This window comes from Aptenodytes patagonicus, chromosome 5 (assembly GCF_965638725.1).
Source record: "Aptenodytes patagonicus chromosome 5, bAptPat1.pri.cur, whole genome shotgun sequence".
NCBI classification, from domain to species: domain Eukaryota; kingdom Metazoa; phylum Chordata; class Aves; order Sphenisciformes; family Spheniscidae; genus Aptenodytes; species Aptenodytes patagonicus.
The window spans coordinates 73,683,666-73,703,494 of record NC_134953.1 but is presented as its reverse complement, the minus strand read 5'-3'; the positions used below and the strand labels follow the sequence as shown (position 1 = coordinate 73,703,494).

General features: G+C 41.7%; 2 protein-coding genes across 6 annotated transcripts in view; both read left to right on the top strand.

Moving 5' to 3' along the window:
* Positions 1-6,206, top strand: part of COL24A1 (collagen type XXIV alpha 1 chain) — a 153,525-nt gene extending 147,319 nt beyond the window's left edge. For 3 of the 5 annotated variants that reach the window (XM_076340542.1, XM_076340541.1, XM_076340540.1), the window contains 4 exons: positions 64-232; positions 1,622-1,731; positions 2,838-3,053; positions 4,718-6,206. In XM_076340542.1, the coding sequence (XP_076196657.1) occupies positions 64-232; positions 1,622-1,731; positions 2,838-3,053; positions 4,718-4,864 (642 nt within the window). In that variant the 3' untranslated portion in view covers positions 4,865-6,206. Of the gene's footprint in view, positions 1-63; positions 233-1,621; positions 1,732-2,837; positions 3,054-4,717 lie in introns of those variants that run through there. The other 2 variants (XM_076340543.1, XM_076340544.1) reach the window with 2 other exon arrangements.
* A 2,640-nt stretch (positions 6,207-8,846) lies between these two features.
* ZNHIT6 (zinc finger HIT-type containing 6) overlaps positions 8,847-19,829 on the top strand; it is a 33,368-nt gene continuing 22,385 nt past the window's right edge. The window contains exons 1-5 of the mRNA XM_076340539.1: positions 8,847-8,920; positions 10,536-10,601; positions 10,694-10,800; positions 10,886-10,971; positions 12,305-12,408. Coding sequence (XP_076196654.1) covers positions 8,853-8,920; positions 10,536-10,601; positions 10,694-10,800; positions 10,886-10,971; positions 12,305-12,408 — 431 coding nt within the window. The 5' untranslated portion in view covers positions 8,847-8,852. The remainder of the gene's footprint in view (positions 8,921-10,535; positions 10,602-10,693; positions 10,801-10,885; positions 10,972-12,304; positions 12,409-19,829) is intronic.

Genomic DNA, 19,829 nt, shown 5'->3' with positions numbered 1-19,829 from the left:
ACTGCATATACTGTTGTTGTGATACTTCTTTGTGGTAACACCTTTGCTAATGGCCCTTGGCAGAAATACCAGAATACTGAAGTAACTTTACTAGATCACAGTACAGAGATATTCAAAACGCTGCACTACCTTAGCAATTTACTGCACAGCATCAAGAACCCCCTTGGCACACGGGATAACCCAGCACGCATCTGCAGGGATTTGCTTAACTGTGAACGTAAAGTGGCAGATGGTAAGTGTCCGCTTTCATTAAAGCTTGAACACAACTAGGCTTTGAAATGTGTTGCTTCCAAATGTTACTTTCTACATCAAAATTCTAATGTGTAGATTTTTTTATTATATTCTGTTGCGGTGTGCCTGTCACGGCTATCTTTATTTTATCTTTATTTAAGATAAAATTTCTGAATTTTAAAGATGAAAGCACGTAGCTATCTAATATTATATAGATATTAGAGATAGAGTGTATATAGAAAGTAAACAAAAGTGTCCAGAAAATTTGAAACTGAATCCAATTTTGTGATTAAAAGCTTCCCAAGTATTTATAGCTAATCTGCAATGAATTTTGTGTGGATCAGTTTCCAGATTCCTAATGAGAAAATTGTATACAATACACTACCACTGTCAGATACGCTGACAGTCATTGTATCCCAGAAGATCCTGAATCAATATTTCAAATCAAAAATAATTATTTAAACCTGTAATGTCAATACTGTGGCATAATTAATTCTGAGTGGCTAATAAAATAATAAGTACATGTAAATATCCCTATTATCAAGTATTAGCATTAACAAGCTAAGGAGGAAATAGGAAATGAGGTTAGAGGTTACAGGGAAATCACTGTTCTATGGCATATATAAGGACAGATCAATTCTTTAAGACTCTAGTTGAGATGAGCCTAAGCCTTATTAGGACTGTGCTCTCCTAAATAAATCTCAGCCCTTTAGGGCCACGGAGGTCACCAACAGAGTCCTCCACTTCAGAGGATTACGCACACCCGCATAAATTGTAGAGCACAGGCTCACCCATATTTAACCATAAATTAAGGAAAGCTAAATCCTGATATAATTTGCATGTTTCCTATTTCTTTTATTGGACCAAATCCCATGGATTCAGAATGGCAAATACTCCTTATTACCATCACTAGGATATGTCATGTAGAAGTGTCTGATGGGAGAAAGATAGTGGAGAAAGAAAGGATCTTCAAGATGCTGTGAGAGCAAGAGAATTTAGATTGATATTTTACATCCTGAATATATTCTCTGTATAAAGCCAAGCCCAAAGAAAAAAAAGTTATGTTTTAATACAGAAAGAGCAGACTGGAAATACCATTTGTTCTCACTATTTAGCTGTAGAAAGAGAAAACATTTTTGAAACTATGACAGTATTTAAAAGTCATTGTATATGTAATCGGAATTGAATGCTTATGATAATTTTGCTCAGTATCTGTTAGTAGTAGAATTATAATAGTGAAAAGACTTTCATGTTCCTTTTCTTTCATTTCCTAGTGAAGCTATGGTGATAATGTATTTAATACTTGCCAAAAAGTATGAATATTTTAGCAAATTGTTTAGTAACAAGTATATTTTGGTTTTATTTTCCATCTGGGATTAAATACTAATAGGAAAATACTGGATTGACCCAAATATTGGTTGTCCTTCTGATGCCATTGAAGTTTTCTGCAACTTCACTGCAGGTGGTCAGACCTGTTTAACGCCGCTGTCTGTGACAAAGGTATGCATTGCTTCCAGAGAGACTGTATCTGTGCTGGAACTCTGAACAAATGAATGCTTATTTACTTAACTCATGAAAAGATGTTAGATTTCAGGGGGTTTTTAATGTGCATCTTTGTGGAAGGCCATGTTATATATTCTGTTACAGCTTTTCTAGAGACTATGTTAGTGTAACTCCCACTTTGTTTGTTTATTTACTCACCTTCCATGCTGATAGAATTACTTTGTTTTGCTTTATACTTTTCTATACAAGGCATAAAAATAAGCCTGAAATGCTTCTAGGCTACATTAGTAACTCGTCACTCAGGGCAGCTAAGTGTAGAGATGCTGAGGTCATTGCAATGGGAAGGAAGAAAATTATGATTACTTTTCAACACTTAGCTACTTTTAAATGCCATTAGGCAGAGACTGGTTTCCTTTATGTCATTAGTCCATGTTCCTCTTTACATGTAGTCCTTAAACCCTTGGGAATAGAAATTTTATATTTGTGGAGTTTTGCATATACGCTGTAGTCACTGAAGAGCATCAGAAATACCATAAAGTTCCCATACGCATTCCTACATTTGGAAGATCCCTGCATATGATCTAGTCTTGGAGAAATTCTTGTTGAGTAATAAGTAACTCTATTTTCTGTCTAAAATCAAAGTATGCTTATGAATTTTTTGATTTTTAATGGGAGGTAGGTATTGCCAGAACCTGTGGTCTAAGAAGACTACAGAGCAGAATGATGTGGCTGCAGTTAAAACACTGCTGCTGATATCATCTTTGTTTGAATCACAAAATCATTTGTTTCAGTTTCCTTGTTTAAAAATAGTGTTTTCTGCCCAGCTGTATTTCAACAATGTTGTAAGCATTAGCAAATGTTTATATTTAAGCTTTGAAAATGTCCTATGAAAGCTTCTGTTTATAGTAATCACTTTTATAGAACCTAACAGCTTTCCTGAAAAATACAAACCGTGCTCTTTGGCATTGATCCCAATGTATAAACATGTATACACGCTCCCATGCCTGAACACCGCACGTGTATGTCCATGTCACTTTGCATTGCTGTGGCCATTCAGCATGGTCCAGCTGTAAGTCTAACGATGCATTTCTCTTGGAACTTAGCTGGAGTTTGGCGTTGGAAAAGTGCAGATGAACTTCCTTCATTTACTGAGCTCAGAAGCAACCCATAGCATCACAGTTCATTGTCTGAACGCACCAATGTGGAGATTAAATAAAGTAGGTGGCCAGAAAACGTCTGTTAGCTTCAAAGGATGGAATGGTCAAATATTTAAAGCAAATACGCTACTTGAACCGAAGGTGCTTATGGATGAATGCATGGTAAATACTTTTTAGCACTAGCATTATTGAAACCATAATGGAATTACTGTTTAGACATGATTAACTTTCTGCAAATAAATAACAATCATTTAGATTCACATCCCTTAAAGCTTACTTCTTACATTGTTCTGCATGTGTCTCTATATGCCAACCTTTTGATACTGAATTCAACATCTACCCAAACGTAAAAGCAATTGCAGTAATACAGGGTGTCTGTACTTGCAGTTCGCATTGAGTGTCATGTATTTCAAGACTCTACTAAGACACTGGAGAGAGAACAGACCAGAAATAAGGAGGTCGTCCAGGTCACTTTCAGAACAGTTACTCCCAAAATGAAAATTCAGGCTTCAGTAAGAGTTCTGTTGAGGTTATCTAACACAAAATCTCAAACAGGCTGGAAATTACTTTTTGGACAACTAAATATCTTTACATTCATTGACTATGAGTCAATTGTTTGGTTATTTAATAAAATAATGATGATTGGAAATGGACTCCATTGCTAACTAAAATATTAAATCATATTTGTATTTAGGAAAAATTGGAAGAGCTTATTAATTTTCTAATGCTTATTAGATTACTCCACTCACCAAGATGCGAGCCACTTGGTGAATGTCTTGGTAGAACACTATGAAATATAGAGACAAGCACTTTACACTTTCAGTATTTTATAGCTCTACTTTCATTTACAATAACGAAAGACGTGAGATGGGTTCCATATCAATACAGGGGTGTCAAGTGAGATTTTTAGTCTCAAGACAGAAAGTGGTTTTATTGAGGCACTTCGAAGCTGTTATGCTTCCATCCTTTATTAGCACACGCTAACGAGATGCTCTAGCCTGTGTCATGCAGCTAATGTACGGCCATCGAAGCCCCTTCTCCCCACCTCCCAGTCTCTTTGGGACTGTTTTAATCCCTGAGAAAAATTAAGGCATACAGTGATGGCTATTGAGAAGTGCCATTTTTCTGTGAGATTCTACGAGGTCTGTCGCTCTTTCTGTGGGAAACTATGTATTGTACAGATCTGCTGCAGAATCTCGCACGTTCCCCTCTGCAGGGATTTCAATTTTCAGTGGTGTCCACTGTACCTGATGCTTTTTAAGAATGGAGTGATTGCAAACATCAAGGCGCTTCCAGCCTCAGACAATGTTATAAAGTTATTTTATAATTTTTATGAGGTATCAATTTTTTACTGAGATTTTTAAAGGATGAGAATAATCAATACAAAGTTCATGGCAAAAATGCAGCGTTCATTCCCCATGATTATTCTACAAGGACAAAGTCATTCAAGTGCCTGTAGAGTTCATAACCTGAGACCTACTGTTCAGATTCAGAGGTGAATCTAGCAAGAGATCTGAGTCTGTATGAGCCCAGGACTGCTTGCAAAGTGACAGGCGCTCTGCTCTGAGCCGTGTTGCGCTGTGTCTGCATCCGCTCCAGCTGGATTCCGGGCTGGGCTTTTTCACAGTTACAGTTTTGCCAGGAGTGTCCACGGTATTGCATGGGAGAAATGGCATTTGTTAAATTAGACAGTTTCTTTAGGAACTGCTGGGAGAATAAATGTTTCTGTGCACTTCTCCTCCTCTCACTCTTTAAGGACAATTTCCATTTGTGTTTTGAAGCTCATCTTTGATATGAAACTAATATTCTGCTTCTGTGTGTTGCAGATTGAAGATGGCAGCTGGCATAAGACACAGTTCTTTTTTCACACTCAGGACACTAATCAGCTTCCAGTTGTTCAAGTTAATACACTTCCTCACCTCAAACCAGGACAGCAGCACTTCATAGAAAGTGGTTCAGTGTGCTTCCTTTAAGGATTCTGTCCTGGGGGTTTTTTTTGCATCAACATGGAATTGCTGAATAGATTCAGTGCAAAAGTAATGATCCATTGCAGGCAAAATTACTAGGAAACTGAAGAATCACTTTAAACAGTGTTGATTAACGAACCTCAGGAAGAAAAAGACTTCCTCCTAAGGAGAAATGGCATTGAAAAAGAAAAGAAAAGAGAAAAGAGAAGAAAAAAGAAAAGACAAGACAAGACTACAACAATTTTCATACAGGATTTTTAAAAAAAAATTGGTTGGTGCTTTTTTGCATAATTTCCTGGAACTGGGTATCTGAACATGGAATTTTTCAGGACTTTAGTTTTCTTAGCAATCTCTTTAACAGCACTGCAGAAAAACCATCCCGAGGAAAGCTGGCGACATACAATACCAAGGAGCAATACTGGCTAATGCTCCTAAATGTGCAATAGCTTTTATATGAAAAGTGAATTATGCCACAGTACAATACGTCTTCTTTTCCTAAACATTGTTTTATTATAGTCCTCTGTGGACACACACATCTTAACAGATGGCACACTACCTCTTTTGTGTTTCCTGTCCATGTTGCCTTGGTGCTCTTCGTAACACAAGGTGCTTGGGGCCTTATCAGAGATTATTTGAGTCCCTTTTTATCTTTCAGACTGTATGTGCTGGTTACATCAGGATATGTTTCTGTTGTAAAGGTACTTATTTTAAATCGTTGGTCACATACTTCACTACAATGAAAACATTATTTATGTGGATTTCTTGTTTTAAAATATTTTTGTGTACTGTTGTGGAAATGGTATATGAGACAGCACATTGTATATGATGCATATAGTCAGAACAGTTAGCTTTACAGCCATTGTAAAAATTGTTGTAGAAGAGCTACCCACCATAGTTTTGAGTTTTAGAGTCTGTATTTCAGTTAACATTTTGAATGCCAAAGGCATCTTAAGATGATATATTGTGAATATATTTTGTAACTTGTGAAAAAAATCTACTACAGCATGTCTTCTGAATGGCTGCTGTTAAATTATAATCAGCATTTCATCAACCTAGAAATTCCTTTTTTTTTTTTGCATTATTAGGTCATTTCAGTTTTTTTAAATTAAGCCTAAAATGTTCAACCATGTTTTTTTATTAAAAAAAGAACAATTTCACCATTAGGAAAAGCACTCTTTATAACGGTATGTCTCTACCTATTATCAATCCAAAGTCTGCTCAGTAGTACACGGCAAGATGACACCAGATTACACTGGGGAGAAGGGGAGAGTTCAAACAACTTGTTTAACTGTCTTGATCCACAGGAAACCATGCTTACCAACGTATAATAAAATAAGCTTCCAAGCTACCTGTTTGTCTTTTACTATTCTGTTTCGTATTGTATAGTTCATTCTTAGTAACGATGAAAATCCTCTAGAAGGGTGCTCGCTGCGTGGCAATGCTTCCTTTGCCAAGGGGGAATGCACGCACTTCGTGCCATGGAATACTGCGAGTGACAGTGTGTGCTTTTACGAGGCAATGTACATAGAATCATTGAGATTGGAAAAGACCTCTAAGATCATCGAGTCCAACCGTCGACCCAACACCACCACCCACTAAGCCATGTCCCTAAGTGCCTCATCTACTCGTCTTTTAAATACCTCCAGGGATGGGGACTCAACCACTTCCCTGGGCAGCCTGTTCCAATGCTTAACCACTCTTTCAGTAAAGAAATTCTTCCTCACATCCAATCTAAACCTCCCCTGGCGCAACTTGAGGCCATTTCCTCTCGTCCTAACGCTGGTTACTTGGGAGAAGAGACCGACCCCCACCTCGCTACAACCTCCTTTCAGGGAGTTGTAGAGAGCGATGAGGTCTCCCCTCAGCCTCCTTTTCTCCAGGCTAAACAACCCCAGTTCCCTCAGCCACTCCTCATCAGACTTGTTCTCCAGACCCCTCACCAGCCTCGTTGCCCTTCTCTGGACACGCTCCAGCACCTCAACGTCCTTCTTGTAGTGAGGGACCCAAAACTGAACACAGTATTCGAGGTGCGGCCTCACCAGGGCCGAGTACAGGGGCACGATCACTTCCCTACTCCTGCTGGCCGCACTATTTCTGATACAGGCCAGGATGCCATTGGCCTTCTTGGCCACCTGGGCACACTGCCGGCTCATGTTCAGCCGGCTGTCGACCAGCACCCCCAGGTCCTTTTCCGCCGGGCAGCTTTCCAGCCACTCTTCCCCAAGCCTGTAGCGCTGCATGGGGTTGTTGTGGCCGAAGTGCAGGACCCGGCACTTGGCCTTGTTGAACCTCATACAATTGGCCTGGGCCCATCGATCCAGCCTGTCCAGGTCCCTCTGCAGAGCCTTCCTACCCTCGAGCAGATCAACACTCCCGCCCAACTTGGTGTCGTCTGCAAACTTACTGAGGGTGCACTCGATCCCCTCATCCAGATCATCGATAAAGATATTGAACAAGACCGGCCCCAGTACTGAGCCCTGGGGAACACCGCTCGTGACCGGCCGCCAACTGGATTGAACTCCATTCACCACAACTCTCTGGGCCCGGCCGTCCAGCCAGTTTTTGACCCAGCGCAGAGTACACCTGTCTAAGCCGTGAGCCGCCAGCTTCTCTAGGAGAATGCTGTGGGAGACGGTGTCAAAGGCCTTGCTGAAGTCCAGGTAGACCACATCCACAGCCTTTCCCTCATCCACTAGGCGGGTCACCTGGTCATAGAAGGAGATCAGGTTGGTCAAGCAGGACCTGCCTCTCATGAATCCGTGCTGGCTGGGCCAGATCCCCTGGTTGTCCCACTCATGCCTTGTGAGCGCCCTCAAGATGAACCGCTCCAATGTACATGTACATGTACATGTACATGGGATGTACATGTACATCCCATTTTACATTTTATATCGAAACATCAGTTTTGTTCCCTGTGAGAAAATCTGGTAAAACTAAAGACAAAGTAAGATTATGGAGCGATGATCAAGGCTAGAGAAAATGTCTCACTTTTTGCATTTTCAAGATTGTTACAGTCTGACAGCATCACTTGTCATTTGCCCTTAGTTTGGCTGTGGAGCCGATGTTCTAACAAATGGATTATTTTTTTGCAAGAAAGTCATCTTTTAGAAAATATTCTGCTTCATGTATATTTTTGTTAGCCTCATTGCCCTGTTTTTGGAAATTCTTTACAGCCTTTATTTATGGTTTATATTAGCGTGTCTCAGAAATTATGTACTTTAAAAACAAATAGCTTGAAGTATTATAAGGCTGCTCAGACATAAATACCTGCATTTCTGTCACTGAGGCAAAAACGCACATCCCACGCACACAGCACAATGAGCTTGCGCAAGCAGGACACGGACAAGATAGTAACGTACCGCATCGCCCGGGTTGGCGGTTGCCAGAAACGTTTGGCTGAAAGCATCCTGTTTGACAGTATACTCGCATGCGGTGCAGCGTGTTTTGGAAAACCTCTTGTATTCAGACATCTTTACTGGAGCTCCTGAAGGCATTTGCAGGAGATCTCGTACAATTTTGTCCCAAAATGTTAACAAGTACCTGTACTCTACAATTAATTTTTTATGGTTTCCTGAGGTGGTCGCATACTTTGTTGCCCTTAACTTTAGAGCAAGCCCTGAGCTAGATAACAAGAGTCTTTGTCAGAATTCTTTTATCCCTTTTCCTTTTACTGTCATTTTTCATGGTTAAAAATCCATTAAAAAGCCCCTGGGAAGCGGGGCCTTGAAACAGCCTAAAGCAGGAGGGATAAAGCCCGAAGGCTACAGGATGCTCTCAACGCCGCAGGGAGCGGGCCGGCTCCAGCCTACGGCGGGTGGGAGCGGGGCCCTTCTCCGCTGCTCCGGGATAAGGCCCGGCTCCGGCGGCGCGGCAGGCTGAGGCCGCCGCCATCCGAGGGCCGCCAGGCGGCGCCGCCGCCCGGGAAAGGCCGCGGCCGGGCCCGCCCCGGCCGGGCCCCGTCGGGCACCGCGTGGGGAGGCGGTGCCGCGCAGCCATGGCGGAGCAGGAAGGCCCCGAGAGCCCTCGGCGGTCGTCGGGCGGGCGGAAGATGTCCCTGCAGAGGTAGGGGCAAGGGCAGGGTGTGGGACCGCACCCGGGACCGCTCTCAGGCCTCCTGCAGAGGCCCGTGGCCGCCGGGCCCCGGGAGCGACTCCCTCGGGCTCCGCGAACGCTCGGGGCCGCCGAAGGGCAGGGCTGCGCCGGCCTCTCCTCACGCAGCGCCGCCGCCGCGGGCCTGCCCCGGGGGCTCCGCGGGGCCTGCTGCGGGCCGGGCCTGCCCCCACCCCCCCCACCCCCCCGGGGGGCGCCGGGGCCTCAGGGAACGGAGGTGCCCGAGGTGCACGGCATCGCTGCCTTCTGCCCTGCAGCCCCCGCGCCTTCTCGTTTCTCTGTGCGTTTGGAGAGGAGCAGCCTTCGCTGCGATGGGCGTTACCGCTCCGGGGTAACGGGGCAGTCCCGTTTTCGCCTGAGCGAGGGGACTGGTCGGGGCGTGGGGTGAGTTTCGTCCTAGGTAGCAGCGTCTGCTTTTGCGTGTCCGTTGGGGTCTGCGCGCCGGGGACGCGTGGCAAAGTTTTCTCTGTGAGAACGGCAGCTGAATGACTACCGTGCATTGGGCACTGTGGGGACGTTAAAAAAAGAAAAGAGGAATCCTTCTTCAGAGTATTTCCTGTTTCTGTTCTGCAGTGTACGAAACACTTTTTTTCCGTTCTTACAATACTTTGTGCTGCCAGTACCCAGAGCCACCTTCTCATCGGGAGACGGTACTGCTGAGCTTGTCCTTCACACCTCCGCTGTCAGCGGGCGCGTGGCGGGGAGAGGAGGAACAGTATTTTGAGGCTTACATTTTTCCGCTAGTCGTTGAAAATGGTGGGTTTGTGCCGTTCTTGAAAACTTTACTGATGGGGGGGAGGGTTATTTCCCTTCCCCGTTTGTCCAAGTTAAAAATAAATGAAAAGCAATGATTGTTTCAGTTAATATATCAAGAGCTTTTTCCTAAGAATAAGAGAAACGTCTGTTGTAATAGCCTAGTTAAAAAGCAGATTATATTTGTAGAGGAATTTCTTTTAATGAGATAATATTTGTTAGCTATATTCATACAGCTTACACGTTGTGCCTGAGAGGTTCCCTGACTTTGGGGTTTGCACTGCTAACAGCCAGAAGTTTTCCTGACTGTATTGTTGTGGTTTTTCTGTCCCACTGAAAAAATGGGATGCAGTGTTCAGGTTTTAGTGTGAATCCTCGACATTTATTTTCCGTCTGCCTAAAACTGGGAGTATTATAAGCCAGCGTGGTACGATGCGGGTTACAGGTGATGTAAATGGAGAAAAGCACTGATACAACCAGGCCATAAAGCATAAACTGGTACAGCCTTGCTATGCTTCCAACTCTGCAGTAAGCATGGGGTGTTTTTCTTTCTTTCAAGCATCTGCAGTGTGGTTTAGTATAGGTAAGACCCCTGTATTTGTTTGGAGATATTCCCCATAGCTTGTGTTATTTTGTCTGCCATCTTATCTAATCCAGGGTATTTGTATTTTTTCTTTCTTCTTTCAAGGTTCAGATAACTTTTCCTGAAAATGCCGATTGATGGCATAGCGCCTGGTTGTTGAGCAGGCACCTTCCCAGGCCAGTCAGGAACAAAGATGCTGTATTATTAAGAGGTGCTTTTTACTTCTTTCAGATGTGAAACATGTAGTGAAGAGGAAGCTAAGTACAGATGTCCACGATGCATGAAATATTCGTGCAGGTATCTTATTATCCAAATTAAACTGTTTTGGGTTTTTTCCCCACTCGTGTGCTGAACGTGGCATGTTAATGTTTTTCTTTTTGTCATTTCAGTCTGTTGTGTGTAAAGAAGCATAAGCTTGCACTGAGCTGTAATGGAGTCAGGGATAAAACAGCATTTGTCTCTGTAAATGAATTTACTGACTTGAACCTTTTGAGTGGTAAGAATATTCCTTGTGCTTTCTGAAATTCATTGGTTTTACTAAGTTAGCACTACATTTTTCCTGGTTCTTTTTTTACCTTCAGATTATCGTTTCCTGGAAGACGTAGGAAGGACAGCTGATGCTGCTGCTCGACATCCTACTGTGCATAGTCCAACAACAAAAAAACTTGTAAGTTTTAAATTAGCAACTTGGTCTGTTGAAGATAGGGTTGACTACCTTTGAATTCCCACTGAGGCAGTTCCAATCCAGATTTCAGAGCTGATCTCTCTCTTACGAAGGTACGAATGACCCTGAATTTTAGAGCCAGAAATCAAAAGAAGTCTCTAGGTTTGTGTAATAATAGTATTGATGGCTACATCCCATTGTTTAGAAGAATAAATTTCTAACGGTGTACATTCTTAAAATTGATGCATGGCCACTCTTGCTGTTTGATGATAGATGTGTGTTAAGAAAGCCTGAATGTTTCCTTCCACCTTCACAACTTTTTTGAATTTTTAAGTACAAAATTCCCAGGTAAACAACGGATTTATTAATTGCCTAAAAATTATTGCATACTTCCCCATATGCCAAATGAAGGCAACTAGAGTTCTGCAAAGAATAAGTCTACACAACAATGAAGTAAAAGCCAGCCTTCTAAGGGTGAGAGGGGATTTCTGTTGAAACTCCTCCAACTCCAGTAAAGCATTAATGAGATTACAGAAATGTATGACATTTCCTGAAAGTCCCATGACAATAAACTGCGAAGACCAAGATCAAGGGGCAGGGGGGAGGAAAAAAACCCCGAAAAACAAAACCCACTCCAAAATACTTTGGCTCATTGATGTGTCACAGAAAGGCATCAGGGCCATGTTGTTTTCCAAGCTTGTGAAGGTATCCTTAGATATAGCACTAAACTCAGCTGGAGAGAAGTCATGTTGATGACAAAGTAAATTCGGAAGAGTCCAGCTTTCTCTCAGGCTGAAGTCATACTCTCTGTGTGTACTCATCACCGTGACGTCTTGAAAACATGTGCTGAAGATGGTGAGATGCTACATAGGTGGCAGTTTTTAGGGTGTGGTACTAGGCAGGCTTGCGGGATGATATCCTTAGTGCTACCTTCAAATTGGAATTCGTCAGAGTGGCTGAGACGGTGCTTGTGCATCCCTTCTCCTAGCGGGGTTGTAGCCTGAAAAAGAGCTCCATGGGTGGTATTACACCCACAATGGCTGTCCGTGGCTTTCATGGTATGTTAAAGAACTTTCACTATAAAGAGGTCATTGGCATGTTGTTTTTTAACCATGGAAAAACTTCACCTGAAAACGTTTCAGATAGTTTCTGGGCTTAATTTATTAACCTTTTCATTCGTTATGTTTTTTTAAAAAGTCAAAGAAAGTACTTCATTAAATGTGTCCTTTTCTACAATTTTCCCATAATTCCTGTTAGCATTACTCTTTATTGTTTAACCTTCAGGTTTTGAATATATTATTCAGATTTAAAAAAAAATGTTTTTATTTTTTACTAGTTATATTGCTTGAGAAACAAAGCTCGAAGGTGTAATATTGACCTGAGAACGCTACCCATTGGATTTACAAAAAGAAGAGAAAATTCAACGACCTTCAATTGCATGTGAGTCTTCAGTTAGTTACAGTCAGCAATATTTTGTTTTCACTGAACACATAATGATGAGAATCTGAATTCATACCGATATGCTTGCTTTTAAAATCTGTTGGATGCACGATTTTTTTACAAAAGCTATCTAGATTTAATATTTCATGCTGCAGGTTTTCATTTTTTAGGCTCAGTTTAACAGCTTATGCGATTCATACTTTGTTTTGAACGATACCAACATTAAGTAACAGGCGGAAGAATCAGTGCTGTTGTGTTTCTCCATCTTTTAATTAACATTGAGTTTTGTTACTGGAAAAAGAAAACACTTCTTTAAAGGTTTATGATAGAGGATTGATGTAGAATGATTGCAAAAATCCCTCTCCCCGGAAAGGCTGACTTTAAGTCTGAAGAGGTGCTTCCAATACAGTTATCTCTGTTGCATGCTGTGCTAGGAGGTGCTATGCTGGAGGATGTGGATGCTCGATACGGCACAGACAGACAGATACGAATTCAGGAAAAAGGCTAAGACGACTTTAAATGTTCTTCCCTTTATCCACTCTGTGGGTTTTCTCTGATATCCAGAGTTTGTATTTTAAAGTATTTTCACATTAAAAATAAAAAATAATGAAGTATTTTGTGATTTTTTTTTTTTTTTTTTTTTATGGCAGGAAACAGGTCTAGAGTTCAGCTCAATGATCTGCTGGGAGCAAATATAAATGCCTTCTGAGCTTCTCACAGTAGTCAGCTGTGCCAGCTACCCCTGATGGCTCCTCTGCTTGTTTTCTTCATGGTCTTAGTTTTGGTGGCAAGTTCTGCTTTCAGGATGCGTTTTTCCCTCTCTTCTCTGAGATGTACAAACGCTGATGTGAAGCACGCTGTCTGGCAGAGCGAGGTGCCGGTGGCCGAGGACTGACTAGCCACCAGGTGTCTCTCTCTGACAAAGTAATAACCAACCTGAAAAACCGCTCAACAGACTTGCCTGTGTCATTTCTTCTGTTCTGGGGCAAAAGCACAGTTTTTTGTTTTTGCAGGTAAATTAATTTTTAGCAGAACATAAGGCATAAAACAGATGTAGAAGTGTAACCTTTTAAAGTTACGTATTTTACCAGTTCTGCTAGAGAAAACCCAGGGTGGATCAATGGAAAGAAAGGAAATCTGGGGCATTTACTCCTCTACCCCAAATTTATACATCACTGAGGCTCTCCCCTCAGAACAGACCAGGGGATAGCCCCAAGCCTTGCAGATGTTAGTCATGTGAGCAGAGGCTGTCTGCCTCTACACTGACGTTCTTTTCCTTGGCCACATGCTCTACCTTTTACAGGTATCTTGTGCTAGTCTCATGCTGTTGAGTCAGGGGTCAGAGTCTGGCGTGTCTACTCTTCTGTAGATCTGAACCCCTTCTCATGCTGTTTGTCAGTCGAGATTTGTAGAGGGGTTGCTCCAGAGGGTGGAGGTTAGAAGCTGCTCTACGTATGTGCGTGGAAAGCTGAGAACAGTCGTCTTTGATGTCCTCTTCACGCTCTCCATGTGAGCCAAGCTGTTAGGCTGTACAAGGCAGGAATCGGAGTAATCCAAAACTAGGAAGTACAAGATGTATTCTTGTGTCACCCCCTGCCCCTGCCAGCTCCAGAGGATGGATCAGTGGTTGTTTGGATGTGTTAACCAGACTCTTCATTTCCTGGTGTCCATTAGTTTGTTTGCTAAATTAGATGTTGTGAAAGCATACGTGCCAATGCTGGGCAACACATGGATTAGACTAACTGGTAATATTGAATATCTAGATAATGGAGGGTCATTAGAAAGTAGAGTCTGAGTCCAGTTTGTGAACTCATGGGACGTCTGACTTAGAGATGGTTTAGGATGCCTTATTCACAAATTATTTTTAATGTGCTGCTTCACCCTACCTTTCCTGTGGTGACCTTATTTTCCAATAGAAGTGATAGTTCCCCTTCTGGACACGTGCTGCCGTGGAGTTGGGGAGGCCTGCTGGGATAGAGAGCCTTTGGGAAAGGGGTGGAGATTGTGACCAGGTTGGGATGAGGTCTGGGGCAGCAACTGGGGAGCTCCAGCCAGCAGGGCAAACGGGAAGAGGGGAGGGAGCTTGCAGCTCTGTGGCTCCTGGTTCCCTGGTGGGAGATGATGAAAGCTGTGAGAAGCTGAAATGGGGCAGTGCAGCTCCCTCAGCTCTGCAGTCTGTGCTGCCCTGCTCCAACCCTCCCTGCTGCTTACACTGTCATAGGCATCTCCACCCAGCTTCCTCCCTGCCCCGTTCATGGCACCTCCCAGACGAAATCCTTCTTACCTCTCCTCCCTGCCAAGAGGGGCCAGGGGGCTACGAGTCTCCTTCCCTGGTGGAAGGCATGCCTGCAGCTTGGGAGCTTTTGATCAGATGATACATGTGGGAGAAGAAGGAATCTTTTTCATTCTCTCTCTTCTTGGATTTAATTCCAAGGGAAAAAATACAGTGTGGAGATTTGGGATTAGCATCAGTTAAGAGATCATTAGTGATACAGAAGCTACTTTGAGGTACACCTGAAAGCCCTAAAATGTCAACTCTATTCCTTAGCTGGGTAGGGATAATTAAAATTAGTTGTTTGAAGCGTTGCTGATCTTGAGAATTTACCAAGGAGTTATCTGAGCTGACTTTTGGGCTAATATTACACTGTTGGAGCTGTTAAACTTGAATTTAGTTGTTTCTTAGTACATAGTTTTGCTTGCTTTCTAGGACCCACCAAAGTAAGTTCCCAGGTAAAGGAATGCTACTCTGGAGTGATCAGAGAGCAGGGTGTTCATGCATTTCAGTAAATCGGTAGCTTTTCAGAACATCCCCATGTGAAGATGAGTACTGTCTGAGTTCTGTACCTGAGATTATTTTTTTTTCTTTTTTTTTAGCAACTGAAATGTTTTATTCTCATAGTGAATCTGATGGTAATTTTGTTTGTTTGCAGAAGTTAAAGAGGACAGTAGTTTTATTCTTTAAGGATTATTACAGTTTGGGTTACTTGGCCTTGACAGTGTCCCTTTGATTTACACAGAACTCTCAGTTCAAGCCCGGCATGTTTGATTATTGCAACACATATGGTTAGTAACATCTCCTGCTGTTGGGAGGCCCCTTGATAGAAGACCATATGTGTTCCAAAGGAAGTGCGCTTCAGTCTCTTCATTGATTGTCTTGCTGTTTACTGTAACTAGGAAACATGTGAACATTCAGTAGAAATATTTCAGTTTTACTGTTTATACATCAAATCCAGGAATTAGCTTGACCAAGTTTCAAGAAAACGGAGACATCCTCTTTTGCGTGCTGCTGTTAGAAGTGCAACAAAGTCAATCTGGCACTAGGAACACAGCGTTTGAGGGGGGGCAGGGGGGATGAAATCATCACACTTCTCCATGTTCTCTTATTTTAAATTTGGGGGTTTTTAATCCACAAGATAATCTAGTCACTTACTTCGGCTGAATCTTCATTGCTTAAGAAAGTTGAGAAAGGCATTATTATCCAAAGTTGTAGATACTGAACGCCCACTATTTCAATTAGACGTCAGTGCATTAGGTGAGGGTACTGGGTATTGTCAAACTAAAGGATAACTGGTCCTTCATTGAACTTCTTTATGTCCTTTTCATCTCTCTTATCAATTCAAAATAACAGACAGGAAATACTACAGTATTTGCGCTTTGATGTAAGATGTCCTGTATGCTATTTTTAAAACATTTTAAGAATGTTAGTTGCTAAATAGAAACAAAATCATCAGTGAATCGCTGTCTTTGACAGGCTGGCAGTGAAGTGCTTCTGCAGAGCCAGAACTGCAACTGGTATCTTAAGATGTGATGAATTTGGAATTTTTTGTCCACGTATTTTATTTTACATATATATACACACATTTTAAAAGGTTTTATGTACACAAAACCTTGTACTGCAATCTAGGCAAAATTGACTGTTCGGAGGAAACCTAGGTAAGAAAGTTAAGCTCTATGAGATATTTCATAAATGTTTTAAGAAATATGTAAACATTGGACCCTTCTAAAAATATGCCAAGGCCCTTCACTGGTATGTCCAAGTCCCAGAATCCTTTGTAGATCTGTCCTTTAATTCCCAGCAGCTGTGCTGCCTACACCCACAGTACTTGGAGCATCTTCCTAGGTACTGCATTAACTATAAAAGATGGTGAGAATTTTTGCAGTTGTCCTGAGAGCTAGCTGAAGGTAACAGCCACTTTGTATATACTGCTGCTGTCTTTGTAACATCAGAAATAAAAATCTTTCAGTTGTTGCTGTGAAAAATTTGTCTTTTACATGTAGTTCTGTGAAAACTACAGTTGATTATAGAAAATAATTTTTTTTAAGTTTTAGGAGAAATGAAAGGGAGACAGTTACTTTGCTTTAGAAGAACAGCAATTGCAAAACAGCCCATGCGCTTCTGAACATGATTTACAGCTACATCTCATGCAGAGGAAGTGGTGTTTGGCTCCGCTTTTTCCCTCTGATCAGTTTCCATGCTTCTGAAGTAGCCAAAAGAGGATGTGAAGCCAAGCAATGCAGGGATGGGCTATGATGCTGCTTTTACTGACATCAAGGATGTGCTTGTGCCTCATCCAGATATCTGCCGTTTGGTAGTTTTATAGTCAGTGCCTTGGTATTCAAGAAAACCGTGGAGTGGCGTTTCATGGCAGCTGAGCGGCATGGAACACTTCATGCAGTGAGCTGTTACTCAACTGCAGATGACTTACTCAATTAAGCGTTTTCATTTAGAAAATGAACATAGTGCATGTCAGTTGTATTTGAAGGAAATACTACCCCAGTGAGCCATAATGGAAAATGAAGTCAGTGAGATCTGGAGCCAGGATATCTAATTTTAATCAGAACTTGCTGTGAAGCGGCTTTGATAGCATCTACAGTTGACATCAAGTTCTCTAACTGGGCAGAGATCGGTGATGGTGAGGGATGCTTCACTTTAATAACAGGCACCCAGCAGGTTGTTTTTCAAGACTTCATTGTACAGCAAAGAGTATGAGGCTATTCCAATTCTAAGCTGCTTTTTTCCTTGCCTCCTTCTACCCAGTTCTTAATCTACCTTGCCTCCTTCTGCTTGCCATTTACTTTCAGGCAAGAGTACTTGGAAGAGAGATGAAGTAATTAGCTGCAGTTTCAGTGTTAGCACGTTGAAAAAAAATCAACATTTCTTTTTTTCCAAAGTGAAACTTTTTGACAAGGAATGATCTTTTTAGCTTCAGTGTTCAGGCTCCCTGATTCATGGCTTTTCTGTGCACTATTCCATAGAGCAGATTGTGCATGGAAGGGGGAGGGAGGGCGAAAGTCTGAAAAGATCCCTCTTAAGCTGATTATACAGCTGCAGTGATGAGCTGAGTCTGCCTCAGTGAGCCCACAGGGAACTGGTCTTGCATGTGAAATCAGAAAGTGCTGTGTGACGACCATTTCTGCAGACACATAAAGAGAATTCCTAACAACAGGTAGCAGATAGCTAGAAGTACTTCTGGAACGTTTCTTTTTCAAGTGCCTGTGTTAGAGACAGCCCTCTAGGCCACATACATGTTTCTGTGAGCTCTGTCGTGGTTTGTCTGTTTCCTCTTGGGAGAGGAAGATCTGCAGTACTCCCATTGCTTTGGCTGTCTTGGTTTGAAAATTTGACAGAAATAAAGTCCGTATCACAGGAAGGGTTGGTCACTTAGAGTAGATAAACATGGCCTGTTTGAAATAACTTGTGGAATATGATGAGTTAAATGAAAAAATGCTAGAAAGCCTCATTTTAGTTGATAACATACAACAAAAACTGCATCTGAACAGTCCTTGTAAGTATTTTAATAAATGTGCCCATCATTAATGTTTCCTGCAGCTAATGATGGTGACCCTATTTCTATGTCTAAAGATTACCAACTTTTACTAAAGTCTCCTTGAGAAGGTGCTTTGAATTAATACCTTGCCATGTTAAATGCCAGATATTAACACGTCTGAGAGAGGAATCACCAGCTTGTTAATTGCAAGTCAATTGAACTGCTTCCATAACCCTGTTGATACTCCAGTTTGTTCTGTGCATACGGTAGCGCTGATGCTTCCTTCAGCTGTCAAGATGAAGAACTGCAAAACCTTGTTTCACTCATCTTGCAAAAAACTTCCAAAATTCCACTCACTGATTTTGAGTTATTTCAAAACCTTTTTCAGTTTGGTAATTTAAGACAGTATCATACCAATATGCAAAATAGCATAAAATTCATGAGGCAAGCTACTATGTCAGCTTCTAACACTTCTGATTTTACTTATACTACAGGCAGTATAGTTCAGCTGTAAAGCTCAGTTTTCTCCTAGGAATAACTAGATAAGGGAATGATTATTTATTTGATAAGATCACTTTTTATAACGTGCTTGCATTTAAAAATTGGTATCCTAGTTAATTGAACTTAGCAGCTAATTTGTTTTCTGTTTTGCTACTGGATGCACGTATACTTGTTTCTGCAGCCAGCTAGAACCTGCTGGATAATGTTTCATCTGCCTGATAAACAAGTTAACATGTTGGAACAACACTGTGTTTACTTTTAATTGTAGTACCAGAATCTTTGCATAACTGATGGTGATTATCCTGGATATAATGATTCATAGGTCTTAAGTAGTGTTTAAAAAAAAAAAAAAAAAAAAGGGTGGGAGTACCATTAGATGTTCCTGTGCTTCACACAGACGTCTGGCCTCTGATTTCTAAATGGTAGTAGTTCCCTCTTTCCTCTTCCAAATCTTTACTGTTTGTCATGAGTGTAAAATTCTGAACCAGAGCAAAGGGCCATGCACCTACCTTTTAGACTGTGCTTTTTCTCAGGAGATTTCTTTTAGAAAAATATTGTTACATTCACCATAACAAATGGGAGAATTTGGAGCAGTGAGAGGAAAAATGCTTTGTCTTAAGTCAGTATCGACTTCAGCAGCATTTCTGCAGATGAGTAAAAAGGCAAAAGGAGATTTCCTAATCTAGCGAAGTATCCTCTAGGTAATACTGCCTTTCTTAAGATGATACTGCACTGGAACCATGCTTCAGTAGCTTCTATTCTCAGGTATTAATTATGCTAGTTGGAAAGGGAAGATGGGTCTTAAAACTAACAAACTGGAGAAGGGAACATGACATCAATTTTGGTCTCTACCAAAAGCTTCCTCATCTTCCTGCAAAACACTTAGTCTTTCTAACTTCTGTTACCCATGTTAGGCCAAAATGCAGCTTCCCTCCCTGCCCATGACACGTTTTCTATTTAGGCGATCACTGCTGTGAAAAGTCGAGTCCCCTGTTTTATGTAGAACCTGGCCTCAGCTGGGACCTCTGGCTATTATTGTTGCACAGGTTTGGCAACCTGTCCTGGGTGATACGCCAAAAAGCATTTTTCTTTTCTGAAATTAAAGGGCAGCTTTAATATCTGCCCTGATTAAAATCCTTTCCTATACATATA